The following is a 26813-nucleotide window of genomic DNA, read 5'->3' as shown; positions in this document are numbered from 1 at the left end:
AAGACTGTAATCCTGGCAAATTAAGTTTGGAGAATAGAGGTGATAGCATGGATAATCAAACTGGAAAACATCAAGAACTGGTGAAATCATGAGAGTGTGATGATAGTTTCCTTCTCTTTTCTTTTACTATTTCTCATGTAAGTAGGCATAATAGTTACAAGAGTAATGATTTTAGAGAAATACTAAAGCCACAAACTAGATGGATTTTTTTTTTAATTGGAGTATAATTGCTTTACGATGTTGTGTTAGTTTCTGGTGTACAACAAAGTGAATCAGCTATATGCATACATATATCCCTTCCCTCTTGGACCTTCCTCCCACCTCCCCCAATCCCACCCATCTAGGTCATCACAGAGCACCAAGCTGAGCTCCCCGAGCTATACCACAGGTTCCCACTAGCTATCTATTTTACACGTGGTAGTGTATTTATGTCAAACCTAATCGCCCAATTCATCCCACCCTCCCCTTCCCCCTGTGTCCACACGTCTGTTCTCTACATCTGCGACGGATTTTATGAAATAAACCAGTCAGGTACCTGGGAACCAGTCAGGGCACAGGAGATTTGTTTTTGAACCCTTTGTTTTAAAATGTACCCTTGCCAATATGTAAAATTCTATTGAATATATGACCAGTTAGAAAAGTATTGTTCCTAATTATAAAAAAACAAGATGTTCAGATGAGGGAAGACCCTTGAAAACAGTAAGAAATAAAGATATAGTAGAATTTCATAATTACTTTTTCTTCTTTTCTGAGCAACTTGGACAATTTATTCACACTAAGCAGGCAGTTTCATGTGAAATGCCTTCTGCTAAGGAACAAAATGATCAACTATATCAGAAAATGAAATCTTCAATGTTAGAAATACTAAACTGTTTAGAGAAAAGTTACACTGTGGTTCTCAAGTCATTAAGAAAGTGAATAACACCAACTGTATGGTGTATTTATTATTTGCACATTTTAAAACAAGTTGTTCCCATAAGGTAAACTTTATCTCTTTTATAGGCCATGAAATAAAACAGAATTCAAGATGATTATCTTCAACAGTCTCTGTTTTGGGGTGTCATGAAGGCAGGGATGAGGCATGGGGCTTAAATCTGGGGAACTGTCTGAAAATACTTATGAAGAAAAGGATACAGATGCCAAGGAACCTACCTCATCCTCCAAGTAGTCAGGCAACTTACCTTTCCCTACCTTAGCAGGAGACATAAGTTAGAAGGTATATTACATGGAAAAATTGAGGCATATGGGGCCTAGACTTGGAAAGAGCAGGACCAGCAGAGATTGGGAGAGCAGTCATACTGAAACCAGATGGGTCAAATTAAGGAAAGTCAATATACAGACTGATGATGATCCCCAGTTCCTTTGTGTAGCTCAATTTCAGTACTGTGACAGCTGTGTCTCACACACGTGGACTACTCTCTTCTTGCATCCAGATAGGAATTTGGAAGATTTTTCTCTAAAGAAACAGAATAGACTCAAAATAAAAAATCTAAAATCCAGCCCCATCATAAGGTTCTTGCCAAACGATCAGGTTCCCACCCAATGAGCCTCCCTTGCTTCCCCCACACAGAGCTTCCAGTCAGTTCTTGGATGTCTTCCTCTTAAATATGAGCAGACAACAAGGAGTAACCAGGCATTTAAGAAAAACCTTGAAGTAAAGAACAAATAAATGGGAGAAAGAAACTTGGAAGAATTACAGACATTAGAATGGGCAGAAGAAAGAAGCCTTTAATTTATATTCTTAGAATTAAGAGATGACAATGTATCCATAGAAGTGAGCTGGATGTTTTAATAAAAGCAACAATCAGATAATAAGAAAGAGCTGTTCTAGTTAAGTATTGAGTACAGAAACTGGAAAATAAAGTTGAGTAAATCCTTCAGAAAATCAAAGAGAGATAATATGAGAGAAAAGATAGAGTAGACAAGTGACCTGAGAAGTCCAGCCTTCACTTAATAGAACTCCAGAAAGGGAAACTGAGAACAACAATTATCAAAAAAAAAAACAAAAAAAATTTTTTTTAGAACTGAAGGGTATATGGCTCCAAATCAAAGATGCTACCAAGGGCCAAGGACAATACTGAACCTTTTAGTACAGCACATAACCGAAAGGCATATTAACATGAAAGTTTGCTACATAGAGAAAACAAAGCAACTGAGAGTTTCCAGGGAGAAAAAAAATCAGATTATATACAAAGACTTGGAAATCAGGATGGCATTGAATTGGAAGTTAGAACAGTAGAGTGATGCCTTAAAATTTGAGAAGTAAATAATTTCTCATCTATAATTCTATATCCAGCCAAACTGTGAATTAAGGATTATTAAGTAAAATAAAAACATGTTCATAGATGTGAGGCCTTCTGAGTATTACATCCCATGTCTTCATTTATAGGAATCTGAAGGATGAGCTAGTAAACCAAAAAAGAGGGAGATACAGAACATAGGAAATGGGAGCAAAGGGATGTCCAGGACTACAGTAATTCAGCAGGCTTAGAGAGCAAGCAGTGGTGATTAGACCAAGAGGGTGGAGAGCTTGCTTGAGAAAGATGAATGTCTCCATCGAAAAAATTATTAGGTACAGTACATGGTGTTGAAAAGGTGTCACTGAGGGGTTTATAATCCTCTTGGAGAATTTGGAAAACATCTGTGGTAGAGACAAAGAAGCTTGAGCAAACCAAAAACTTGAGGACTTGTTTTTTGATGTCAGATGTTCTTCGAATGTGACAACATGACACAACTGGGTAAGATGATGGCTTAGCTTTGGAGAGGTTACACAAAGAATGAGGTGCAGCACTATGAAGGCATGAGCATAAGTGGAGAAACAGTGATTTTCCATCCTGACTTCTAAAATTGATAAAGACTCAGAAGGAGAAGAGAGAGAGAAAGGGCCTGAGAAAATAATATTTGAAGAGATTATAGCTGAAAACTTCCCTAACGTGAGAAAGGAAACACTCAATCAAATCCAGGAAGCGCAGAGAGTCCCATACAAGATAAACCCAAGGAGGAACATGCCAAGACACAAATTAATCAAACTGACAAAAATTAAAGACAAAGAAAAAATATTAAAAGCAACAAATAACATACAAGGGAACCCTGATATGGTTATCAGCTGATTTTTAAGCAGAAACTCTGCAGGCCAGAAGGGAGTGGCACAATACATTTAACATGATGCAAGGGAAAAACCTACAACCAAGAGTACTCTACCCAGCAAGGCTCCCATTCAGGTTTGATGGAGAAATCAAAAGTTTTACAGACAAGCAAAAGCTAAGAGAATTCAGCACCACCAGACCAGCTTTGCAAAAAATGCCAAAATAACTTCTCTCTACAGAAAAGGCCACAACTAAAATCAAGAAAACTATGAATGGGAAAGCTCACCAGTAAAGGCAAACATAAAGTAAAAGTAGGAAGTCATCCATGCACAAATATGATATCAGAACCAGCAATAATGAGAAGAGGAGAGTACAAATGCAGGATATTGGAAGTGCATTTAAAAATAAGAGATCAACAACTTAAAACAATCTTGTATATATATAGACTGCTACATCAAAACCTCATGGGAGATATATAATGGGAGGAGACAAGATGGCAGGGTAGAAGGACACATGCTCACCCCTTCTTATGGAAACACCAGGATCACAGCTAACGACTGAACAACCACCAACAAAAAAGCACTGGAACCTACCAAAAAAGATATTCTACATCCAAAGACAAAGAAGAAGCCACAACAAGACAGTAGGAGGGGCACAATCACAGTAAAATCAAATCCATACACACCAGGTGGCCAACTCACAAACTGGAAAACAATTATACCACAGAAGTTCTCCCACAGGAGTGAAAGTTGAGCCCCACATTAGGCTCCCCAGCTTGGAGGTGTGGCAACAGGAGAGGGAGCCCCCAGAGAATCTGTCTTTGAAGGCCAGCAGGATTTGATCACAGCAGTTCCACAGGACTGGGGGAAACAGAAACCCCACTCTTGGTGAGTGCACACAGGGTCTCATGTGCACCAGGACCCAGGGAAAAAAGTGGTAACCTCATAAGAGACTGGGCCAGACTTACCTGCTAGTATTAGAGGGTCTCCTGTGGAGGCAGGGGTGGCTGTGGCTCACTGCAGGGACAAGGACACTGGTAGTGGCAGGTTTGACAAACTCATTGGCATGAGCCCTCTTGAAGGCCACCATTGTCTCACCAAGACCTGGCCCCACCCAACAGTCTGTAGGCTCCAGTACTGGGATACCTCAGGCCAAACAACCAACAGGGCAGGAACACAGCCCCATCCATTAGCAGACAAGCTGCTTAACGTCTTCCTGAATAAACAGCTGCCCAATAAACACACCTCCTGACATGGCCCTGCCCACCAAAGGGAGAAGACCCAGCTCCACCCACCAGTGGGCAGGTACCAGTCCCTCCCACCAGGAAGCCTGCACAAGCCTCTTAGACAGCCTCATCCACCAGAGGGCAGACAGCAGAAGAACTACAACCCTGCAGCCTGCAGAACAGAAACCACAATCACAGAAAGTTAGACAAAATGAGACAGCAGAGGAATATGTCCCAGATGAAGGAGATAAAACCCCAGAAGAACTAAGTAAAGTGGAGATAGACAATCCACCTGAAAAAGAATTCAGAGTAATGATAGTAAAGATGATCCAAGAGCTTGGAAAAAGAATGGAGGCACAGATTGAGAAGATACAAGAAATGCTTAACAAAGACCTAGAAGAACTAAAGAACAAACAGATGAACAATACAATAACTGAAATGAAAAAATAAACTAGAAGGAATCAGTAGCAAAATAACTGAGGTAGAAGAATGGATAAGCGACCTGGAAGACAGAATGGTGGAAATCACTGCCATGGAACAGGATAAAGAAAAAAGAATGAAAATAAATGAGGACAGTCTAAGAGACCTTAGGGACAACGTTAAATACACCAACATTCACACTATAGGGGTCCCAGAAGGAGAGAAGAGAAAGGATCTGAGAAAATATTTGAAGAGATAATAGCTGAAAACTTCCTTAACATGGGAAAGGAAACAGTCACCCAAGTCCAGGAAGCACAAAGAGTCCCAGGCAGGATAAACCCAAGGGGAAACACACAGAGCCACATAGTAATCAAATTGACGAAAATTAAAGATAAAGAAAAACAATATTAAAAGCAACTAGGGAAGAGCAACAAATAACATACAAGGGAACAAGGGAACTCCCATATGGTTATCAGCTGATTTTTCAGCAGAAACTCTGCAGGCCAGAAGGGAGTTTCATGATATATTTAAAGTGATGAAAGGGAAGAATCTACAACCAAGAATATTCTACCCAGCAAGGCTTTCATTCAGATTTGATAGAGAAATCAAAAGTTTTACATACAAGCAAAAGCCAAGAGAACTCAGCACTACCAGACCAGCTTTGCAACAAATGCCAAAGGAACTTCTCTAGGCAGAAGAGGCCACAACTAGAATCAAGAAAATTACAAATGTAAAATCTCATCAGTAAAGGCAAACATACAGTAAAGGTAGGAAATCATTTCCACACAAATATGATATCAAAACCAGCAATTGTGAGTGGAGGAGAGCACAAATGCAGGATACTGAAAATGCATTTGAAATTAAAAGACCAACAACTTAAAACAATCTTGTGTATATATAGACTGCTATATCAAAACTTCACGGTAGCTGCAAACCGAAAATCTACAATAGATACACACACAAAAAAGAAAAAGGAATCCAAACACAACACTAAATTTAGTCATCAAATCACAAGAGAACAAAAGAGGAAGGGAAGAAAAAACACCAACAAAAACAAATCCAAAACAATTACCAAAATGGCAATAAAAACATACATATTGATAATTATCTTACACATAAACAGATTAAATGCAACAATCAAAAGACACAGACTAGCTGAATGGATACAAAAACAAGACCCATATATATGATGTCTACAAGAAACCCACTTCTGATCTAGGGACACATACAGGCTGAAGTGAGAAGATGGAAAAAGATATTCCATGCAAATGAAAATAAAAAGAAAGCTGCAGTAGCAGTGCTACAGATCTAGGGACACATACTGACTGAAAGTAAGGGTATGTAAAACAATCTATTCCATGCGAATGGAAATCAAAAGAAAGCTGGAGTAACAATGCTCATGTCAGACAAAACAGACTTTAAAATAAAGACTATTACAAGAAACAGAGAAGGGCACTACATAATGATCAAGGGATCAATCCAAGAAGAAGATATAACAATTGTAAATATACATGCACCCAACATAGGAGCACCTCAATATATGAAGCAAATGCTAATGGCCATAAAAGGAGAAACTGACAATAACACAATAATAGTGGGGGACTTTAACACCCCACTTTCATCAATGGACAGATCATCCAGACAGAAAATCAATAACGAAACACAAGCATTAAATGACATATTAGACCAGGTGGACTTAATTGATATTTATAGAGCATTCCATCCAAAAGCAGCAGAATACACATTCTTCTCAAGTACACATGGAACATTCTCCAGGATTGATCACCTGCTGGGCCACAAAGAGAGCCTCAGTAAATTTAAGAAAATTGAAATCACATCAAGCATCTTTTCCAACCACAACGCTATGAGATTAGAAATCAACTACAAGGAAAAAAACTGTAAAAAACACACACACACCTGGAAGCTAAACAATATGCTACTAAACAACCAATGGATCACTGAAGAAATCAAAGAGGAAATCAAACAATACCTAGAGACAGATGAAAGTGAAAGCACGATGATCCAAAACCTATGGGACACAGCAAAAGCAGTTCTAAAAGGGAAGTTTATAGCAATACAGTCTTACCTCAGGAAACAAGAAAAATCAAAGAGAAAGAAGAACAAACAAAACCCAAAGTTAGTAGATTGAAAGAAATCATTAAAGATCAGAGCAGAAATAAATGAAATAGAGATGAAGAAAATAGAAAAGATCAATGGAACTGTAAGCTGGTTCTTTGAAAAGATAAACAAAATTGACAAAACTTTAGCCAGACTCATCAAGAAAAAGAGGGAGAGGGCTCAAATCAATACAATTAGAAATGAAAAAGAAGTTACAACTGACACCACAGAAATACAAAGGATCATAAGAGAGTACTACAAGCAACTATATGCCAATAACATGGACAACCTAGAAGAAATGGGCAAATTCTCAGAAAGGTACAATCTCCCAAGACTGAACCAGGAAGAAATAGAAAATATGAACAGACCAATCACAAGTACTGAAATTGAAACTGATTAAAAAACTCCCAGCAAACAAAAGTCCAGAAGCAGATTGCTGCACAGGCAAATTCTATCAAACATTTAGAGAAGAGTTAACACCTATACTTCTCACACTCTTCCAAAAAGTCACAGAGGATGGAACACTCCCAAATGCATTCTATGAGGCCAGCATCACCCCAATACCAAAATCAGACAAAGATACCACAAAAAAAGAAAACTACAGGCCAATATCACTGATAAACATAGACACAAAAATCCTCAACAAAATACTAGCAATCTGAAACCAGCAATATATTAAATGCGATCATACACTGTAATCAAGTGAGATTTATCCCAGGGATGCAAGGAATTTTCAGTATCCGCAAATCAATCAGTGTGATACCACATCAACAAATTGAAGAATAAAAAGCATACGAGCATCTCAATAGATGCAGGAAAAGCTTTTGACAAAATTCAACACCCATTTATGATAAAAAGCTCTCCAGAAAGTGGGACCTAAATAGACATTTCTTCAAAGAAGAGATAACGATGGCCAAGAGGTACATGAAAAGATGCTCAACATCACTAATTATCAGAGAAATGCAAATCAAAACTACAATGATATATCACCTCACACCAGTCATTATGGCCATCATCGAAAAGTCTACAAGCAATAAATGCTGGAGAGGGTGTGGAGAAAAGGTAACCCTCCTACACTGTTGGTGGGAATGTAAATTGGTACAGGCACTATAGAGAACAGTATGGAGGTTCCTTAAAAAACTAAAAATAGAGCTACCATATGATCCAACAATCCCACTCCTGGGCATAGATCCGGAGAAAAACATGGTTTGAAAAAAAGTTTCAGGATACAAAGTTAATACACAGAAATCTCTTGCATTTCTATATACTAACAATGAAAGATCAGAAAGAGAAATTAAAGAAACAATCCCATTTACCATCACATGAAAAAGAATAAAATACCCAGGAATAAACCTACCTAAGGAGGCAAAAGAGCTGTACTTCAAAAACTATGATGCTGATGAAAAAAATCGTAGATGACACAAACAGATGGAAACATATACCATGTTCTTGGATGGGAAGAATCAATATTGTCAAAATGACTATACTACCCAAGGCAATCTGCAGATTCAATGCAATCCCTATCAAATTACCAATGGCATTTTTCACAGAATTAGAACAAAAAATTTTACAATTTGTGTGGGAACACAAAAGGCCCCAAATAGCTAAAGCAATCCTGAGAAAGAAAAATGGAGCTGGAGGAATCAGACTCCCTGACTTCAGACTATACTACAAATCTACAGTCATCAAAACAGTATGGTACTGGCACATAAACAGAAATATAGATCAACAGAACAGGATTGAAAGCCCAGAAATAAACCCACAGACCTATGGTCAATTAATCTGTGACAAAGGAGGAATTTCCCTGGCAGTCCAGTGGGTAGGACTCCACGCTTTCACTGCAAGGGGCACAGGTTTGATCCCTGGTCGGGGAACTAAGATCCCACATGCTGCACAGCGCAACCAAAAAATTTAGGAAAAAAAAATTTTTTTAATCTATGACAAAGAGGGAAGAACGTACAATGGAGAAGAGACAGTCTCTTCAGTAAGTGATGCTGGGAAAACTGGACAGCTACATGTAAAAGAATGAAATTAGAACATTTTCTAACACCATACACAAAAATAAACTCAAAATGGATCAACGACCTAAATGTAAGGCCAGACATTATAAAACTCTTAGAGGAAAACATAGGTAGAACACTCTGACATAAATCTCAGCAATATCTTTTTGGATTCACCTCCTAGAGTAATGAAAATAAAAGCGAAAATAAACAAATGGGACCTAATTAAACTTAAAAGCTTCTGCACAGGAAAGGAAACCATTAAAAAAAAATCAAAAAGACAACCCACAGAATGGGAGAAAATATTTGCAAACAAAGTGACCGACAAGGGATTAATCTCCATAATATGCAAACAGCTCAAGCAGCTCTATGTCAAAAAAACAAAAAAAAAATCCCAATCAAAAAATGGGCAGAAGACCTAAATAAACATTTCTCCAAAGAAGACATACAGTTGGCCAAAAGGCATATGAAAAGATGCTCAACATCACTAATTATCAGAGAAGTGCTAATCGAAACTCCAATGAAGTATCACTTCACACTGGTCAGAATGGCATCATCAAAAAGTCCACAAACAATAAATGCTGGAGAGGGTGTGGAGAAATGGGAACCCTCCTACACTACTGGTGGAATATAAATTGGCACTACCTCTGTGGAAAACAGTATGGAGGTTCCTTAAAAAACTAAAAATAGAACTACCATATGATCCAGCAATCCCATTCCTGGGCACATATCCGGAGAAAACATGGTTCGAAAGGATACATGCTTCCCTAATGTTCATTGCAGCACTATCTACATTAGCCAAGACATGGAAGCAACCTAAATGTCTAGGGACAGAGGAATGGGTAAAGAAGATGTGGTACATACAGACAATGGAAAATATTACTCAGCCAAAAGAAAAATGAAATAATGCCATTTGCAGCAACATGCATGGACCTAGAGATTGTCATACTAAGTGAAGTAAGTCAGATAAAGACCAATATCATATGATATCACTTATATGTGGAATCTAATTTTAAAAAATGATACAAATGAACTTATTTGCAAAACAGAAACGGACTTTCGGATATTGAAAACTAACTTATGGTTACCAAAGGGGAAACGTTGGGGGAAGGATAAATCAGGAACTTGGGATGAACATCCACACACTACTAAGATAGATAACCAACAAGGACATACTGTTTAGCACAGGGAACTCTACTCCATATTCTGTGATAACCTATAGGAGAAAAGAATCCAAAAAGAATGAATATATGTATATGTTTAACTGAATCATTTTGCTTGTACACCTAAAACTAACACAATATTGTAAATCAACTATACTCCAATAAAATTAAAATTAAAAATAAAATAAAATTGATAAATTGTAGTTTAATCATGTTATTTAGAAATATCAAGTAGATATTAAAAATAACAAGGAAAAATAGGTGAAATACTTGAAATGGGACTTGGGGTAGGATCTGATAAGATGGGGTAGTGCTGCTTTTTCATTATAGTTTTATAGTATGACTTGACTTTTAAAAACTATGTTCATGTGTTACTCTGATAAAAATGCTTATGCTATATGCTAATTGCCGTAAATGCCATGAAGGAAATTAGGGATACTGTAATGAGAATAATGGACAGATACAGGACAGTGTTCTTTAGCTGGGATGGTCAGAAAAGACTCTCTAAACCTGAAGGAGGAGAAGGAATGTGGGTTGACAGAGGGTGAGAGATTTCCAACACAGGAATATAGTCTATGCAAAACTCTAAGAATTCTTGAACCTGAAAGAAGCCTGGAGACTAGTAAAGAAGGGGTTTGTTAGAAATAAGATTGAAGAGGAAGATGTGAGTCAGATTATACTAGGTAGTAATGAGTCAGTGGTTATCCTAACTTAACCCAAGGTTAAATCTACATAAAATGCCCTCAGCTTTTCTTCTGTACTTGGTGGAAACCTCACATGTCCTCCTCCCTTTGCAAACTTGTCAAATGCCTACCATGTGTATTTTAAATATTGGATTGGCCAAAAAGTTCGTTTGGTTTTAAATAAAAATAAAACATTTTTCATTTTCACAAAGAATTTTATTGAACGTATTCACTAACCGAACAAACGTTTTGGCCAACCCAATATTTAGCATAGATTAAATGTGGGTATTTACACTGGGTTACATGAGTCTACATGTGAATCAGAAAATTTTCTAGAATATTGATTTGAAAGATAGCTGATCTCAACATAAAAGTTTTTCCTTTAACTTTTATTACCCATAATCTCTGATATATTTTGTCAATAAATGCTAAACCTGTATTTGATGCAAAGGGTCATTAAAGAATATTTTAACATTGAATTTGGGCCTTTTATTGTTATCATTATGGGATGTGGGTATGCTTAAGACCAGTATAGTTTAGGAAGAATTGAATTCTGGTTTTGAAAATATCCACCTTTTAAAAATTGTATTCATTACTATCAGTTTCTTAAGAAAATTGGTTATCAAAATTGTGGACTACAAGAATTAATCTTATATCCAAAAAATAATTATTTAAAAATAATTTAAATTGTTTCTGAATTTTCTTACAACAATACTCAAAGGAAATTTTGTTTCATACTGTTTTACCTAGCAAAGGTGAAATTTTGGAGGAGTGCGTGTATGTGTGTATATGTGTATGTGTATCTGTGTGTGTCTTACGCAGGGCAACCCTTCCCTACAAGTCTTTTTCTTTCTTGTCCCTAAATTTCCCACAACTCTCTCTCTAACCCGATACCTATTAATTCTTTTCTTTGTCCCATTTATCTATTTGATAAATATTTAGTGTATGTTAGGCAATATTCACTTCACTGTTGTAATCTTTGTAGAGCATTTGTGTTTGGACGTATCTAAAGGACTTTTTTCTGCATTATTTTTTTTGAAGTACTATAATTAGTACAGAAGTAAAAACAGTTCAGATCTGCCACTAAGTTAAAATCCTAACAGATACATATTTTTAGCCTCTGTTCTCTTCCAGGTACATTACCCAAATTTTCTGCATCCTTGTTTCTTACAGGTATGCTGGAGCAATGGAAAGATTGCAGGCAGAGACTGAACTTATTAACAGGGTAAATAGTACTTACCTTGTGAGGCACAGAACCAAAGAGTCAGGAGAATATGCAATTAGCATTAAGTAAGTGGGACAAGTACTTTTACAGAAATAGCTTTCCTGTTTTCATAATTGCATAGATCATCTGACATATATAACACTGAAGCTGAAAACCAAGGTTCTAATTGCAGCAGAAATAATGTATCATCTCTCCAGACAGTTCATTAATACTTGAAAATATCTGTTAGAAAAAATGGTATTAAGTGTTATATAGGCTGCTAATTGGCATACTAGACTTCTTTCATAACATTGTACTTGATGTGTGTATGTTTCTAGTAAATCCTAAGAATTATAAATTACTAGATTTTGTTTTGTTTTTCCATATTCCCAAATTGATCTTATAAATAAATTGGGCATAGTGATTGATCAAATGTAACCCAACTCCACCATCTCACTTCAAATATTGGTTGTATCTTCAACCAATCTAGTGAATATATTTTGTTAATTAGCTGTCACCAGTGTATTGGCATAGGTATATATTTTGTCTTCAGAATTAATTCCTATAATGTTATTGGGGCATGCCCTCTGGTAATTATTGATTTCTACTGATTGAAAACACATTTATATTCATAAGTTATCCATTGCCCACAGGTACAATAATGAAGCAAAGCACATCAAGATTTTAACAAGAGATGGCTTTTTTCACATTGCAGAAAATAGAAAGTTTAAAAGCTTAATGGTAAGCATTGATTAGTTCTTTTCAATCTGTGGTCCTTATTTTTCTCTTATTAGAAAGGTCAGTTTAATTCTAGTTTCTTGGAATTTTTGCTCACTGAAACATTGTTCAAAGAGAATCATACCATAATTTTGCAGCAGAATCCTGAAAATTTTAATTGTAAGAATTCTAGTTAAGTTTTATATTGCCCTAGACATATTTTTCATTGTAAACTAAGTTTACAAGTTTTAGATAATATTTCAGAGTCCACACTAGAAGATTCTTAGAGCCATAGACACATTCAAAACAATCAACTTTCAGTTACTTGTGTTTTACCTTGTTTGAATGACACAGCAAAGTTTTAACATGCTTCTCTTCTTTCCTCTGCCTCTATCTCTTCATTCAGGCAGAGGAAAATATTTTAAGTTATAACATTAAAAAGTTGTAATTGGTAAAATACCGCTCACATTTAGGTTCATTTCATGCAAAATATACTGTCAAATGGAAAACATTTTTGTATTTTCTGCTATTTTAGGTGATCTGTACTACTGTTCTCCTTCATTACCTTGGACAATTAAACATTAACAAGGTGGCATTTTTACCACATGACAGTGATATTTCATAGGAATTTTACATTTAAATTGAACAGTATGTTGTTACCAAGTTGTTTCAAATAAATAAAGATTATTAATTCTGATGATTTTTAAAAGTGAAACTTAGCACATAAGAATAGTATGTATATGTCATATCAACAATACATATATCAATATGTCATTACATGTGCATTGCTGACAGTAAAGAAGAAAGTTCTTATTTCATGAAAAATGATCTCAAGTCTGTTTCTCAAGTTTGCAAGAGTTTCTTGAGATAATGAAGAATTTGGAGACAGGACATAAGATGCATTTGTAACACTCTGCTAAGTACTTTGAGTAACATTGGGAAGGACCACTCACTGATTGAACCATCAGTCAAATGATACACACTGCATCATTCCAGAAAACATCTCAAAGCACTTTGCAGATGTTAACATTAAAGTTAAAACTGAGTGTAAGAGAGCCTTACAAAATAAGCCAGCTTGAAAGCCTTATCTAAAAATTTAGAACTGCTTCAAGACAGGAATCAGCATTTTAAAGAAATTGAAGCCTCTTGAGTTGAAAGAAAAGTAAGAAAACCTCTCTGGACATAAATATCACGTTCCCAATTCAAAAGCTAAGGATGGGTAGCAAGACTGTGTCCTGGAAAATGTAAACCTTGTCAAACTGGCAACCAAGATCCAGGCATCCTCCCTGCTGGCAGTGAGTTACGTTCTGCTGGAACAAGCAGGCTGTGCACAGAGAAAACTGGACCTGAGGAGGTTCTTCCTTAAAGGAAAACCTAGCAGGGAGGTGGCAAGTGGATGCACAAATAATGAGTAACGGCCCCAGCTGAGACACGATAAAAGAGTGAACAGGGAGTCTCCACATCGCTGCAAGACACACCAGCTTGACTCTCACCTGAAGAAATTAGGGTGGTTGGTAATGAGGCTGCTCCGTGGTATTATAGTTAATATGAGACTTTAAAAAAAAAAAATGCTGTAGGGCCAAAGCTGACTACCAGCCTTGATGACTTTGAAAGCAACAAAAGGGACTTCCATCACAGGAGATAAGCGAAGAGGATGAAAGGAATAGTCACTGGAAAGGGCCAATCAATTCAGTTCTTTGTCGCCTGGATTCAGCTCAAGAAAGTTCCTCATCCTCTAAGGTTAGATGTGAAAAGCCAGTAAATACTGCATGACCTGGATTAGTGGACATAGATCCTGAAGTTCCTATCTGCATGAAAAGCTGTTATTATAGTATAAGCAATAAAGACCCGGAATTCAAATAATTTGGACCAGAGAGCAGTAAAAGTTTCTGCAGTTATGTTCTGGAAAGGGAATTAAAAGTAGTTGTCACAGAGCTAAAATAAGCTCCCCTTATATGGTATGTGTAAAACATCAGAAATGCCACTACAAGAGACACATGGATATTTTTTCCTCCATATCTGGGGATCTTTTGTAAGGAAGTACATAGTGCATAGGGTTAAAGGGAGGGGATTAAGAATTAACTGCAAAACTACAATGAAAAACAAAAAAAAACTTCGGCAAAAGGATATGATTGTGAAAAGACAGACAAGGAGCTGAAAAATCTCAGCCTTAGATGAATACTTCTGTCAGATCTTACAAAATTACTGTAAACATTGCTGAAAAGACCATTGAAGTTGTCTGGACCTACCTCCTCCTCTTTGTTTCTGTTCATTTGTTGAACAAATTTATATTGAGTCCTCACTATGTGAAGTTACTGTGTTTTTGCAGAATTCAAAAAGGACTCAACTGTTCAAAAAAGCTTTCAAATTAGTAAATCTCTCTGTACCGAGAACCTCACAATAGTGCTGTCCTTTGACCCTCCACTGGGAAATGCCACATGGATACCTGATCAGAAGGGATGGCTCCTATCTCAGTAACTAGCCCCTCTGGAAGAAGAGAGAGGGTTGATTGGCACCTTGGGAACGTAGGGGCTTCTCTGAACCTGCATCATGCAACCTCAAGGAGGTTACATTTCATCGTGTTGATGTCAAATAACACAGTTCCCATTATAAGTACATAACAGTCTATGCATTGAGTTGTTTTTTTAGTTCAGTATCTTCCCATAATGGCTGGTAAAGTTATATTCATCTACCTAATGACACTCATTAGGGCCTGGAGTTAAATTTAATTTGGAAAGGATGTAAAATGAAAACGAAATCCAGAATTTGTTTTAAATTAGCCAGTTTCTCGAAAAGAAGATTGGCCTCAGGTGGTTATGACCTAACCTTTTCCCTCTGGTTTCAATGGCTTGGTTAATCAAAATCTTTGTTTTTCTTAGTCATTAAATCCAAATTCTAAATGAATTTCTGTATCCAGATTACAAGGCATTAATTTTGTTCTAATTTTCATGTATGCCAGACAATCCATGTCCAAATGCTGTTTATAAATCATCTCCACTGCCTGTTTCCTTGGTAATTGGAATGACTGGCTCTCACTCATTATTTTTCAGAGAGGCTTGAATTGTTGACACCGCTGTGTCAGTATGAGATAAGGAAAGCTTAGCAATTTCTTTTGTTTAGAGTCTTCTTATTTACTTGTAGTACTTGAAGGTCAATGATTGCTAAAGCAGAGGTGGATTAGACTAAAATACTGAAAGGCATAAGTTGGAAGAGATCCACCGTGGCACTATTTAATTCTACCCAGTTGGAAACATGTAGGAAGATTTACCCTCATAAGACTATAAAAATGGAACTAAAATATCTTCCATGCTTAGTGAAGTGATAAAAAAGTGTTTTACAGTTTACCAAGCCACATGACCCTAGGCCTTGGAAAAGTCATTTTTTTCTTCCATAAAATTTGGAGGTGGGTAGGTATTAAATGATGACCAAGTCCTTTTCAGTATGATAATTCTGTAGTTTCTAGCCAACTTCACATAAACCTTAATTCATACTAATTCATGATATCATGTGTAAAATTCATATTATAACAAAATTACATTGAAGTTCAAAGTTATTGGCTTATAATTACTCTCAGGTTTATTTTCACATTTATGCTAAAGAAAAGAACACATTTCATTCAGTTTAAATGAGAAGACTAAGAGAACTGTTATATATATATATATATATATATATATATATATATATATATATAGTGTAGCTGATGCAAATGATAATAGTGTACCGTTCTTCCAGAGACCTTACAAAATTTTGCATTTAAAGAAATCAAATGGTAATATTGGTCTCTAAGTAGAATTTAATTCCAGACCTTGCCTTTGCAAACCATGCTAAAATCACCATAATATAAATGCCATATTCTGATCAGTGAAGTCATTTTGAGGATATAATCTTCTGATATTTTAACTTTTTTCTTTTTTTTTTTTAAGTTGGTCAGGTTCCACATTCCTTTGCTTCATCAAAGGCACCCATAATCTGGGCCCAAGCAAGGAAGAAAGGATGGAAGAAAAAAAATTTTTTAAGTGTAAAACCATAGCATCTTGGGTCTAAGAGAACAAATTCCTGGTATACCATAGATACTTAGAAAATGCTCCTTCCCTTTGCTTCACTTTTTGCATATTTACATTTGCCAGGTACTATTTGCTAATAATACGATGTAGTTGAGAGCACAAACTTTGGAGCCAGACACCAGTTATACAACCTTGCCCAAAGCTGATTAATCTCACTGAGCCTTGAGCATCAGGGGGAAAAGGCCCATCTCTTGTTTCTTGTTTGAAGATTGTAAGAAACTATATAAATGGCCTGGCACATGGGATCATGGTAACTCTCATGAGTATTCACACATACCAGGCACTTTATACATTCTTTGCTATAGTCTGTGAAATGGTTTATTATCCCCAGATGTGAAAGGTGAAGAATCTCCATTTGCCTTATCCAGTACTTTAGCCAAACCAGGCTCTTTTTAGTTTATGAACGTGGTCTTTGTTATGTTTGTGTCTGTTCCCAGCCTGACTGCTCTACTTAAAATAATCCTTCCCTCCTTCCTGGCTTTTGAAATTTTACATGTTCTTCAATTTAAGCCAAGCTACCTCCATCATGAACTCTTCCCTCATCCTCCCCACTGGACTCAGAAAAGGAAGCTCTCTTTCTTACCTTTGAACTCCCATAATCCTTCACTTTCCTTCAAGGGTGAGCACACCTAGGAACCTTATCTTCAAAATCTCTGTGACCCCTGGAACTCCCCGCACGATGCATTCCACAACTTATCCAAGTTTGGTCAAGAATAATAAATAAATCATTGATGATCCTCTTTCTCTTCTTTCGGGTGATTTTTGGCCCGATTGATTTGTTTGGGTAACTTTGAACATACCCATTGAATGGAGATACTGAATCGATGACAGTGTGGTTTTTTAAAGAAATGAGTTGCTTTTATACTGTTTGTTTTAAACAATAGTGCTGTAGTAGAAGCACTGAATAATTCGGTTAAAAGTGATTATGCTTTTATTTTCATTTCAGGTTTTTCTAAGAAATGTCTATAGTACTCATCTAACGATAGTATGCATTTTTCCATTATGAATTAATCATTTTCCAATTTCTGTTTAAAGTAGAGGGATTCAGATTTGTGCAGAACCTATGAAACCAACATCTCGAAAGAAATTTCCTGAAATTTTAGTATGAAAGATGGTGGGTGGTTATTATATTAGGCTTGGATGCATTGGGGGCAAATTAGGTATAAGAGAAAATTGGAAAGAACTACATTATTGACTTCTAGTAAGTACCAGATGACAGCTATGAGAAGGGCACTAACACTTCCTCATAAGCCAGAAACAATGTCAAGTAAGTAGCATTTGTGGTTTAACAACTTTGGTTTACCATGGAAAAGTACATTTAGGATTGAGTTTGTTTTTCTGCTTACGTTGAAAGAAAATGCAGGAAGCTAGAAATTGCTATATATTCATAAAACAGCTGTTGCCTTTCTAAACAAAAACAAAGGGAAGTATTTCATAAATAAGAACAATAATTACTGCTCTGAAATTGAGGTTTAGTATGGTTTCTCTTTACTTACTACAACTGACTGAAGACTAACAGCATGTAGAGCAGCAATAGGGGGTAACTCACATTATAAATGGCCTGGGTAGCAAGGACAATTACTAGTTAGGTGTCATGCTCATCCAGGTAGCAGGGAGAGATGATCGTTTACTCACACTAACACAGGCTTATGGAAAATTTAGCATGAAATTGATCATCCCTCTATTGTACATAATTATGTGTCAAGGAGTTCATGTGTTTGGTTCTTCTTTTCCTAAAGGAACTTGTGGAGTACTACAAGCATCACTCTCTTAAAGAAGGGTTCAGAACCTTGGATACAACTCTGCAGTTTCCATACAAGGAGCCAGAACATTCAACTGGACAGAGGGGTAATAGAGCAGGCAACAGCTGTGAGTATTGTAATTTAGAATACAATTTGCTGTCACTTAAGGATCGAAGGCATGATAACATTAAAACATCTTCATTCCAGATTTTGAAATAGAACCAATTAATATGCTGATGCATTTAACAAGGAGTTTTTCTGGAGCAAAGCAGAATCAGATGGACCAACAGGTTTATGAACATGCCTAGATTTAGTTCTTCATGCCAAATTAAAAATCATGTGTGTGTTAAATCCATCAGAAATATAGGGTGTGTTAATATGTAAGTTTTGTACTTTTCACTGACTTTTATATTAGCCAGACTCTTTTTAACTGATACATGTTTATGGTCATAATCCTGTTTGCTTAACAGTATTTAAGCAAGGCTGGTGCACAGTTCTCCCATCTAACCTTGTACTGCAAGTCCTCTTATAGATTCTATTTCACTGCAAGTCCTCTTATAGATTCTATTTCAATGATTACTTTCGGAACTTTGAAATAGCTCAAAGCATGTTTCCTCTGATGCCAATAGTTAAAAGTAAACATTAGCCACTTCCTTTCAGAATGAGCACTGTGCCACAAATAATCACATAAGATTAGCACACAAACTGAAAGCATGTTATAGTTTGAGTGTGAATTCAAGTCAAAAACTTTTTTCTCGCCACCATTTATTGTCATATATTCTTCCTGTTAATAGATATAGCATGTAAAGAGAACACTATGATGAAAAAATGCTATGAATAGAGTGTGATTTCACCCCCTTATTTTAATTTCATAAACCTTTTTTAGAGGAGAAAGGAATACAATTTTATTACCCTCAGAAGGTTTAGCCTAAGCAAATAAGAATATCTAGAGGTATTTGAAAAAAAAAGAATTTGCATCATGTAATATAACTTTTTTTCCCTAAAAGCAGAAACTGAAAGGGAAGCAACGCTCAGGGCACTAACACCACCAGTAAAATTTCATAACATTTCCATAAAGTAAATATACAAGTACTTTGTCACATCAACTGACATTTTTTTTTTCAATTTGAATAACTTAATAGCTGTTCTCTTCACAAGGATCAGTGATAAATGAACAAGATTGTGCAATGAAAGTAGTCAGAGCACACTTTTTGTTGAAACTGTAAGCACATTAAAATTTATCTTTCTGTGTTTTTAGCCCACTGTTACTCAGTTATCTTAGACGCTCATATAGGCCCTAAGTTTTGCTCATTCAAAAATGGAACTTCCCCTTAAGAAACAATTTTTTCTACAAATTTCTTAAAAGCCTACCAGGGTTATGACATTTTTCCCTATACGAAAAGTATAATTTTCAATTCTTTTACTTTGCCTTCCCAGCAGCAGGAGATAAAGTTGCCCAGGAGGTCAGTTACACTAAAAATCCCGTCTGAGTTGTTCGCTTAGTTTTAGGAAGTCCGGGTGAGAGGGACCGGCAGTCAGGGAGAGCCGGTATCCCGGTCAGTGGAAGGTTCTTAACCCTCTATTTCACTGTGTGGTCACTCTCAGGCACTCCTGTGCTTGGCACATGTGGGTGCTCAGAGAATATTGGTCAACTACGAATGAAGTGGCCTAGTTTAAATTTTTTTCTAGTGTTTGACCAAATATTCAGCGCTCAAACTTGTTTAGCCACTAGGGATGGCGTTACAGGCTCTTTTTCTTTTTCAAAGCGTGGCCAGTAACATGATTTTGAACATCCATGCAAGCTACATGCAGTTATTCGTTCCTTCAGCATATAATAATTACCCAACGCAGAAAAGTCGCTGTTCTAGGTACTGGGATTCAGCAGAGTCTCTATCCTTATGGAGCTTATATTTTAATGAGGCAGCTCTGGCAAGTCTGGGTTAGGAGTTTGATATTTTTATATAGGATGATCAGGGAAGATCTCACTCCTAAAGTGACCAGAAAGAAGTGAGGGCATGTGCTGGTATGTCAGTCAGCAATAATTTCTTGATGGTCTACACTCCAAGATTATTCAGCAGGATTATAATCTTAGATCAAGTGTATATTATCCCAGTGTTTTATTTACTTGTTGCTGACTTTCGTATGAAATGAGCACACTATGATGATTTTGAGGGTTGAATGAGGTGCTATACATTAAAGCATTTAGCAGAGTGCTGGTAACATGGTAAACACGCCATAAAAGTCAGCTGCTGCTGATTCTACCGCTTCTACCACAGCTGCTGCTTTCCTACTACTACTAGTCGCTCCTCTAACACAGCAAACATTTCCCTGTATTTCTAATTGTTGAATTACTAGTTTTAACTCATAGCAATTTACATCTTTGCTTTTATGATTTTTTAAAATACCCCTTGCTTATTTTATACCAAGTCCTGATTAAAGGTTAACCCTTAATTAAAACACTGCTTCAATTTTTACGCACGTGTCTCTCAGGAAGTGGTAAAGAGGAAACTCTACATATCCTGTATGGAAAGATTGTGTGGGATGTCTTTAGAGTCCTTACCTCTGGTTCATAGCTTTGGGTGTGCTGCTAAATACCATCTCAGAATAACTTTTATGAAGAAGTAGTACCTTGGGATACAGGACAGGGCATGGCATCTTCATTGCTTCTAAGCAATGGGGGAAGCAGAGCAGGCAAGCCAAAGCCTAGGACCACGCTGTGTTCTGGGTGGAGGCTGAGATTGGAGTTCCAACTCCTGAAACCTGCGATTTATTATTATTTTTCTCTTACATGCCATATAGTCACCTTGGAAAAGAAAGTCCCAGGGAATCGTAGAAGAGGCTGCTTGCTTCTGTATTAGTCTAGGTTTGGATGTTCTTGGGAGAATTAAAAACTCTTCTCAAGTTTGTAAAATATGGTAAGATTATGACAGGCCTACCTCATGCAATTGCAAAATAACATATATAAAGACACAAATTAGAATTAAACAGATATCCAGAGTATTGGGCAAGGAGCGTGTAGCATTTGTAGGTGAGGAGCCCATTGCAAGCAAGGCTCTTTCCTAGGGCTCCGCAATGACTTGAGTGTTTCCAAGAGAGATGAAGAGAGGGAGGAAGAGAACAAAGCACTCAGGCACAGCAGTGAGCCGCTGTGCTTCCCTAGAAACTCCAGTGGCTCCGTGGACGACGTTCTGCCCTGTTCTGTGGATCTGTGTAAGAATCCCATTACTTTCCAAAAACGGTCGCAGAAAACGTGCCTTAGACTGCTGCGGGTGTACCCCTAGGGCTTGTGTATTTGAAGGGCACTGAACTGACTTTTGCCTTTCTTGCTCTACAGTGAGCGCTTAATTATTTTCAGGTCTGCTACTGAGTAGCTGTCTGACCCCAGGCAAGTCACTTAGCCTGTTCGGGCCTCAGCTTTCTCATCTGATGAATAAGGAATGATATTAGATATTTTATTATGTTCTTTTAAAAATAGCATCCTAGGTTTCTTTCTTTGTATGCATGAGAGAAGGAGGTAAGGTAGAATGGTAACAGACCATTACATTTGGAAAAGTTGCACAATTAGCTGTTTCATTACCTATTAATAGACCTTAAGCATTTTCCCAAGTAAATGGAGAATTAGTTGGACCACAGAGGTGGCTAATGTTTAAAAAAAATGTTGGTTATCACTATATTTACATGATCTCAAAGTGTCTTCTCACAAGACCTTATTACTAAAGAGGGAAAATAGAAACACCTAAAAGTGATCAAAGTTAACATCACCAGTAATGGGACAACTAGGTATCACACACCTCCTAATGTGATGCTCTGAGAAGGATGTAACACCACTTTTGTGGTATTCCTGCCCCCCAGGGTGCACAATTTGAATCTAATCATGAGGAAATATCAGAGAGACCCAAACTCAATGACATTCTACAAAATAATTGGCCTATGCTCTTCAAAAATGTCAATGTCATGAAAGACTGCAGAATTGTTTCAGATTGAAGAGAAAGAGACCAAAGAAACATGACAGCTACATGCAACATGTGATCCTAGGTTGAATCCTGGACCAGAAATTTTTTTTTTTTTTTTTTTGCTATAAAGGACACACATGGAACAGTTAACACATTTTGAATAAGTTTCTAGATTAAATAATTTTTGTTTTTGATAATTGTACTGTGATCATAGAAGAAAATGCCTTTGTTTTTAGGAAGGACACACTGAAATATTTAGAGATAAAGGACATTGTCTGCAACATATTCTAAAATAGTTCAGGAAAATATAGAGATGATAAACATGGTAAAATATTAACACTTGAGGAGGTTGAGTGAAAAAAATATAAGAATTCTTTGTACTCTTCTTGCTACTTTTAAGTCTGAATTATTTCAGAAGTAAAAGTTTTAAAATTTCAAGATGATCCGTTTACCTGAGAACTAACAGAATTGGGAGAAAATGGCAGCATTCTCCCCTTTCACCTGTTCCAGGAGCAGGGGGAGCTTGGTGCACTGATTTTAGGGTGTGCAGAGTACGGAGTAGGTCGTATTAGAACCATCTCTTCCTTACCTGTGACCTCACTGTGTTTACTTACTCATTCCTTCATTGCTTTATTCAACAGTTATTTATTCAACACCTACTATGTGCCAGGTCCTGTTCTGGATGCTAAATATAACAGTGAATAAGATGGATAGGAACAAACATAAAACAAATAACTTCATAAATAATCACAAATTTTGATAAGTCTTATGAAGCAGAAGCAAAGTGAAAGTGTCCAACAAGAGGGCCTATTTAACCTGTAGGGTCAGGGAAGGACATTTTGAAGAAGTGGCGTCTAGACGAAACTTAAAGGATCTATGTGGATTGGCAGGGTGTGGGTTAGTGGTGGTAGGGAAACATCACAGTGAAGAAGCAGCCTGTGTGAAGGACATTTAACAGGAAGTAACTTCACACGTTTAAGGAATTAGAAGGGGGTCGAAACGTTTAAAGCATAGTGAGTGGATTCTAATATATACATTGGGAATGTATTGAAGCTTTATAAGCAGAAATGATAAGAACTGATTTACATTGTTTTGAAAGATCACTGCCTACTCTGTGAGAGTGGCTTGAAGGGAGGCATGGACCGAAGAGAGGAGTGAGGAAACTACTGCAGATGTCCAAGGGAGGGATGATGGAGGTTTGGACAAAAGCTGAATAGAGACAGTGGAGCAGGACAGTGGGCAGATTTTGGTATCACCTGGAAGTCGAATTGATTGGATAAAGGAATTGAGGTAGAAGTGGTACATGTGTGATACACAATTATTTGCCTTGGATGACTGGCAAACGGTGAAACCATTGGACTGATCAAGAAACAAAAGAGACATAACATGTATAGAGGAGAAGGTAATACATTCAGTTGTGCACAGACTTTCAGTGCCTGTGCACACTCAGTGGTTCAGTAGGCATTTGACACTAAGAAGAGTGGTTGGGGTTGAAGACAGAGTTTTATGAATCGTTCACAGTTTGTTTCATAGTTTACATAAAATATAGCATTATTTTTATACAGTTTTAATGATTTCTTCTGGTATATTGCTCCCTGAAGCCTTAGGAACCAGGCTCCTGAGCTTCCCATTCTCACACTGCACTTTGCACAGTGCCTTTCATGAAACACGTGTTCAGAAAGGGCTAAATGAGTGAAGTCAGAGCCTAAGGTCTGTGGGAGACATAGCAGGTATTAAAGCACTATGTGTAGTTGTTATTTGAAAAAGCATGGAGAGATGGGTGGGCTTGAAAACAAAATATAGAACAGCATGATCCTTTTGAGGTGGTGACAAATATAGCAATTCTTCAGAAATTGACAAAGGCTTCCTAGGTCTTTGGGACCGTGCAAATGACGTTGCAGGAAAAAGTAAAAGCCAGAGCCAGGGCCCCAGGCTGCTTTTCCCTAGTGTGGTCTCGTTCCTTTCACGCAGGTAGTCCCGTTATTCTGTTAGCCATCTGACAAGGTGCTTAAGCTTCATTTTAGCCAGTGTTTTAGAAACTTGGAGAATTTGTATCGTTCATATTTATTTAACTCACTGTTAACATTATATAACTTGCTTATTCCTGATAATTCTTGAAACATCTGATAATGCCTTAACCATTATTTATTAGTTTTATCACAGTGTAATAGTGGATATTATTTATTATCTCCTTCATACACACTCCTCAAACATCCACTTATTTTTTACCTTGTTGCCCTTGTAATTCAACATATCTATATTCATCTACTCTTATTCTGATCTCCTAATTTTATCCTCAGTCTTTTGTCATCTTTTTCCTTGGTCATTTGGCATTTGGGTTTGATTTAATCTAATTTTATTCTGGTAATTTAAATATCTGTTTTAATCTCACTGTAATAGCTTCCTAGAACTGCCTTTAAAATTACCATAAATGAAGGGGATTAAAACAACAGAAATTTACTCTTATTGTTCTGGAGGCCAGCAGTCTGAAATCAAAGTGTTGGCAGGGTTGGCTCCTACTGGAGGCTTTGAGGGGGAATCTATTCCATGCTCCTCTTCTAGTTTCTGGATGGCTGCTGGCAATTTTTGCCATCCCTTGGCTTACAGACACACCATTCCAATCTCTGCCTTGTCTTCATATAACCTCCTCCTCTGTGTGTCATCTCCCTTTCTCTTCTTTTATAAAAACACTTATTTCATTTAGAGCTCATCATAATACAGGATGATTTCATCTTGAGGTCCTGAACTTACATCAGCAAAGACCCATTTTCCAAATAAGATCGCATTCACAGGTTCTAGGCGGACATGTCTTTGGGGAGGTGAGGCACCATTTAACTCACTATAATCTCATCATACTAATTTTAAATTTTTCTCCAAATTTTTCCATCCTTATTTTTTTTTTTTGGAGTTATAAGAGGACTTTGCATTATTAGGGCAGATGGGTAGTCACCAGATGGGGAGTTACAAGGGAAACATTACCTTAATACAATGAAGTGTTTTCAATGGCTTGTAACTTTCCTGCAGTGAAACGCACTGTCTTCCTGAGAGAGAGCACTTCTAGCCAATGAAAGTTTCCCAAAAAGGTCTACATGACCGATTGTTTGAAACACTATATAAAATACTTGATATAGAATAAGAACCTAGTAATTCTGTCTGATATTCAATAAATGATTAAAAGAACACTATATTTTTCAAACCCCTTTCACTTATATTAATGTCTCCAACTGAGTGTTTCATGAATCACCAGTCCTGTGAGAAGCATCATGAAATGTTTCGTTTGTTAAACAGATGTACCAGAAGTGCTGCTTGTATGATATAGGAAAGTGATGAGTTTCGCTAGTTTATTTCATCCTGCAACACTGTCTCATAATGTGTAATATTTGTCTTATTAGCCGTGAGAGAGTTAGTGTATGTGATGCACTTAGAACAATGTCTGGCACATGGGACGTGCTCCGTGCATGCTTTTCTATAGGCTAAGGTGGTTCTAACATATTGCTGTCATTTTTATACTGTTTTTCTCAGGATGTCTATCACGTCCACAGAACTTACTGTTTTTGGGCAACTAATCAACTACAGCTGAACATGTTCATTATTAGGTCATTCTGGGCTTCCATTTTTTACTTACTTGCTTCAGGAGCTTTAGTAGCTACTTTAAGGGATTTTTATCCTGAACCTGATAGCTTTAAGAATTGGTAGCCAGTACCCAGGGTCCCTTCAGAAATCGATAGCTTGCAGATCGAAATTCTACAGATTCAAGTAACCTCACTCAAAGCTGTTGAAAATTTTCCATGTTTCAAAACTCAAAAAGCAGTCCTTATGTTTGAATGTTTCATTCTGTATACTGTTCTTTCTATGAACCTTATTTTCTAAATTAAAAACTGGTCTTAATATGTGTAATGTTCCCTAATTGACTACAGTATCCTCATGTGGCAGCCCTGATCCAAGGCTTATGGTTTTTCTAGTCTCTCTTCCCCGTAAAACAAACATAAATTGAGAGGAATTCCTTTTTTTCTTGCTAAAATTTGGATCAGGCTCCTAGCTTTGAGGAACAATGCTGAGAGCTCTTTTCTTCCTCATATATACCATTGATATGCAGCTTCCCCTACTGAATTCCAGATCTGCATAAGGGAGCCGGTCTTAACTCTGCAACTCTTGTCTGTCCTAATAGCATGAAAAGTTGAGTACAGGCTTGGCCAGGGTTTCCGTTCATTCACTGCTTTATGATTCAACATTTTTGAGCATCTACTTGTACTGAACACTCTACTGCACATATCCCTTGGGTGTTACATACAGTTTAGCTTAACAGCTGAACAATAGACAGGAATGCAGGGGGACTTTGGTATTGAGGCACTTCAGACTTAGCAGCAATGTCAACCCTGGTAGAGGCTTTTTTAGCAAGTATTTTTTTGCGACATTCCTGAGAGGTCATCCTCAGGCT

At 37.0% G+C, this 26813-nt stretch overlaps 1 protein-coding gene across 1 annotated transcript in view; it reads left to right on the top strand.

The window, feature by feature from the left end:
* The window catches only part of VAV3 (vav guanine nucleotide exchange factor 3), a 393400-nt gene that overhangs the window by 352825 nt on the left and 13762 nt on the right, over window positions 1-26813 (top strand). Inside the window, exons 23-25 of the mRNA XM_059927079.1 lie at window positions 11869-11985; window positions 12553-12640; window positions 18420-18549. Of these exons, the coding sequence (XP_059783062.1) occupies window positions 11869-11985; window positions 12553-12640; window positions 18420-18549 (335 nt within the window). The remainder of the gene's footprint in view (window positions 1-11868; window positions 11986-12552; window positions 12641-18419; window positions 18550-26813) is intronic.

Source organism: Balaenoptera ricei, chromosome 1, assembly GCF_028023285.1.
Source record: "Balaenoptera ricei isolate mBalRic1 chromosome 1, mBalRic1.hap2, whole genome shotgun sequence".
Taxonomy (NCBI): Eukaryota; Metazoa; Chordata; class Mammalia; order Artiodactyla; family Balaenopteridae; genus Balaenoptera; species Balaenoptera ricei.
The sequence above is the reverse complement of the archived record's forward strand: the minus strand, read 5'-3'. Positions and strand labels throughout refer to the sequence as shown.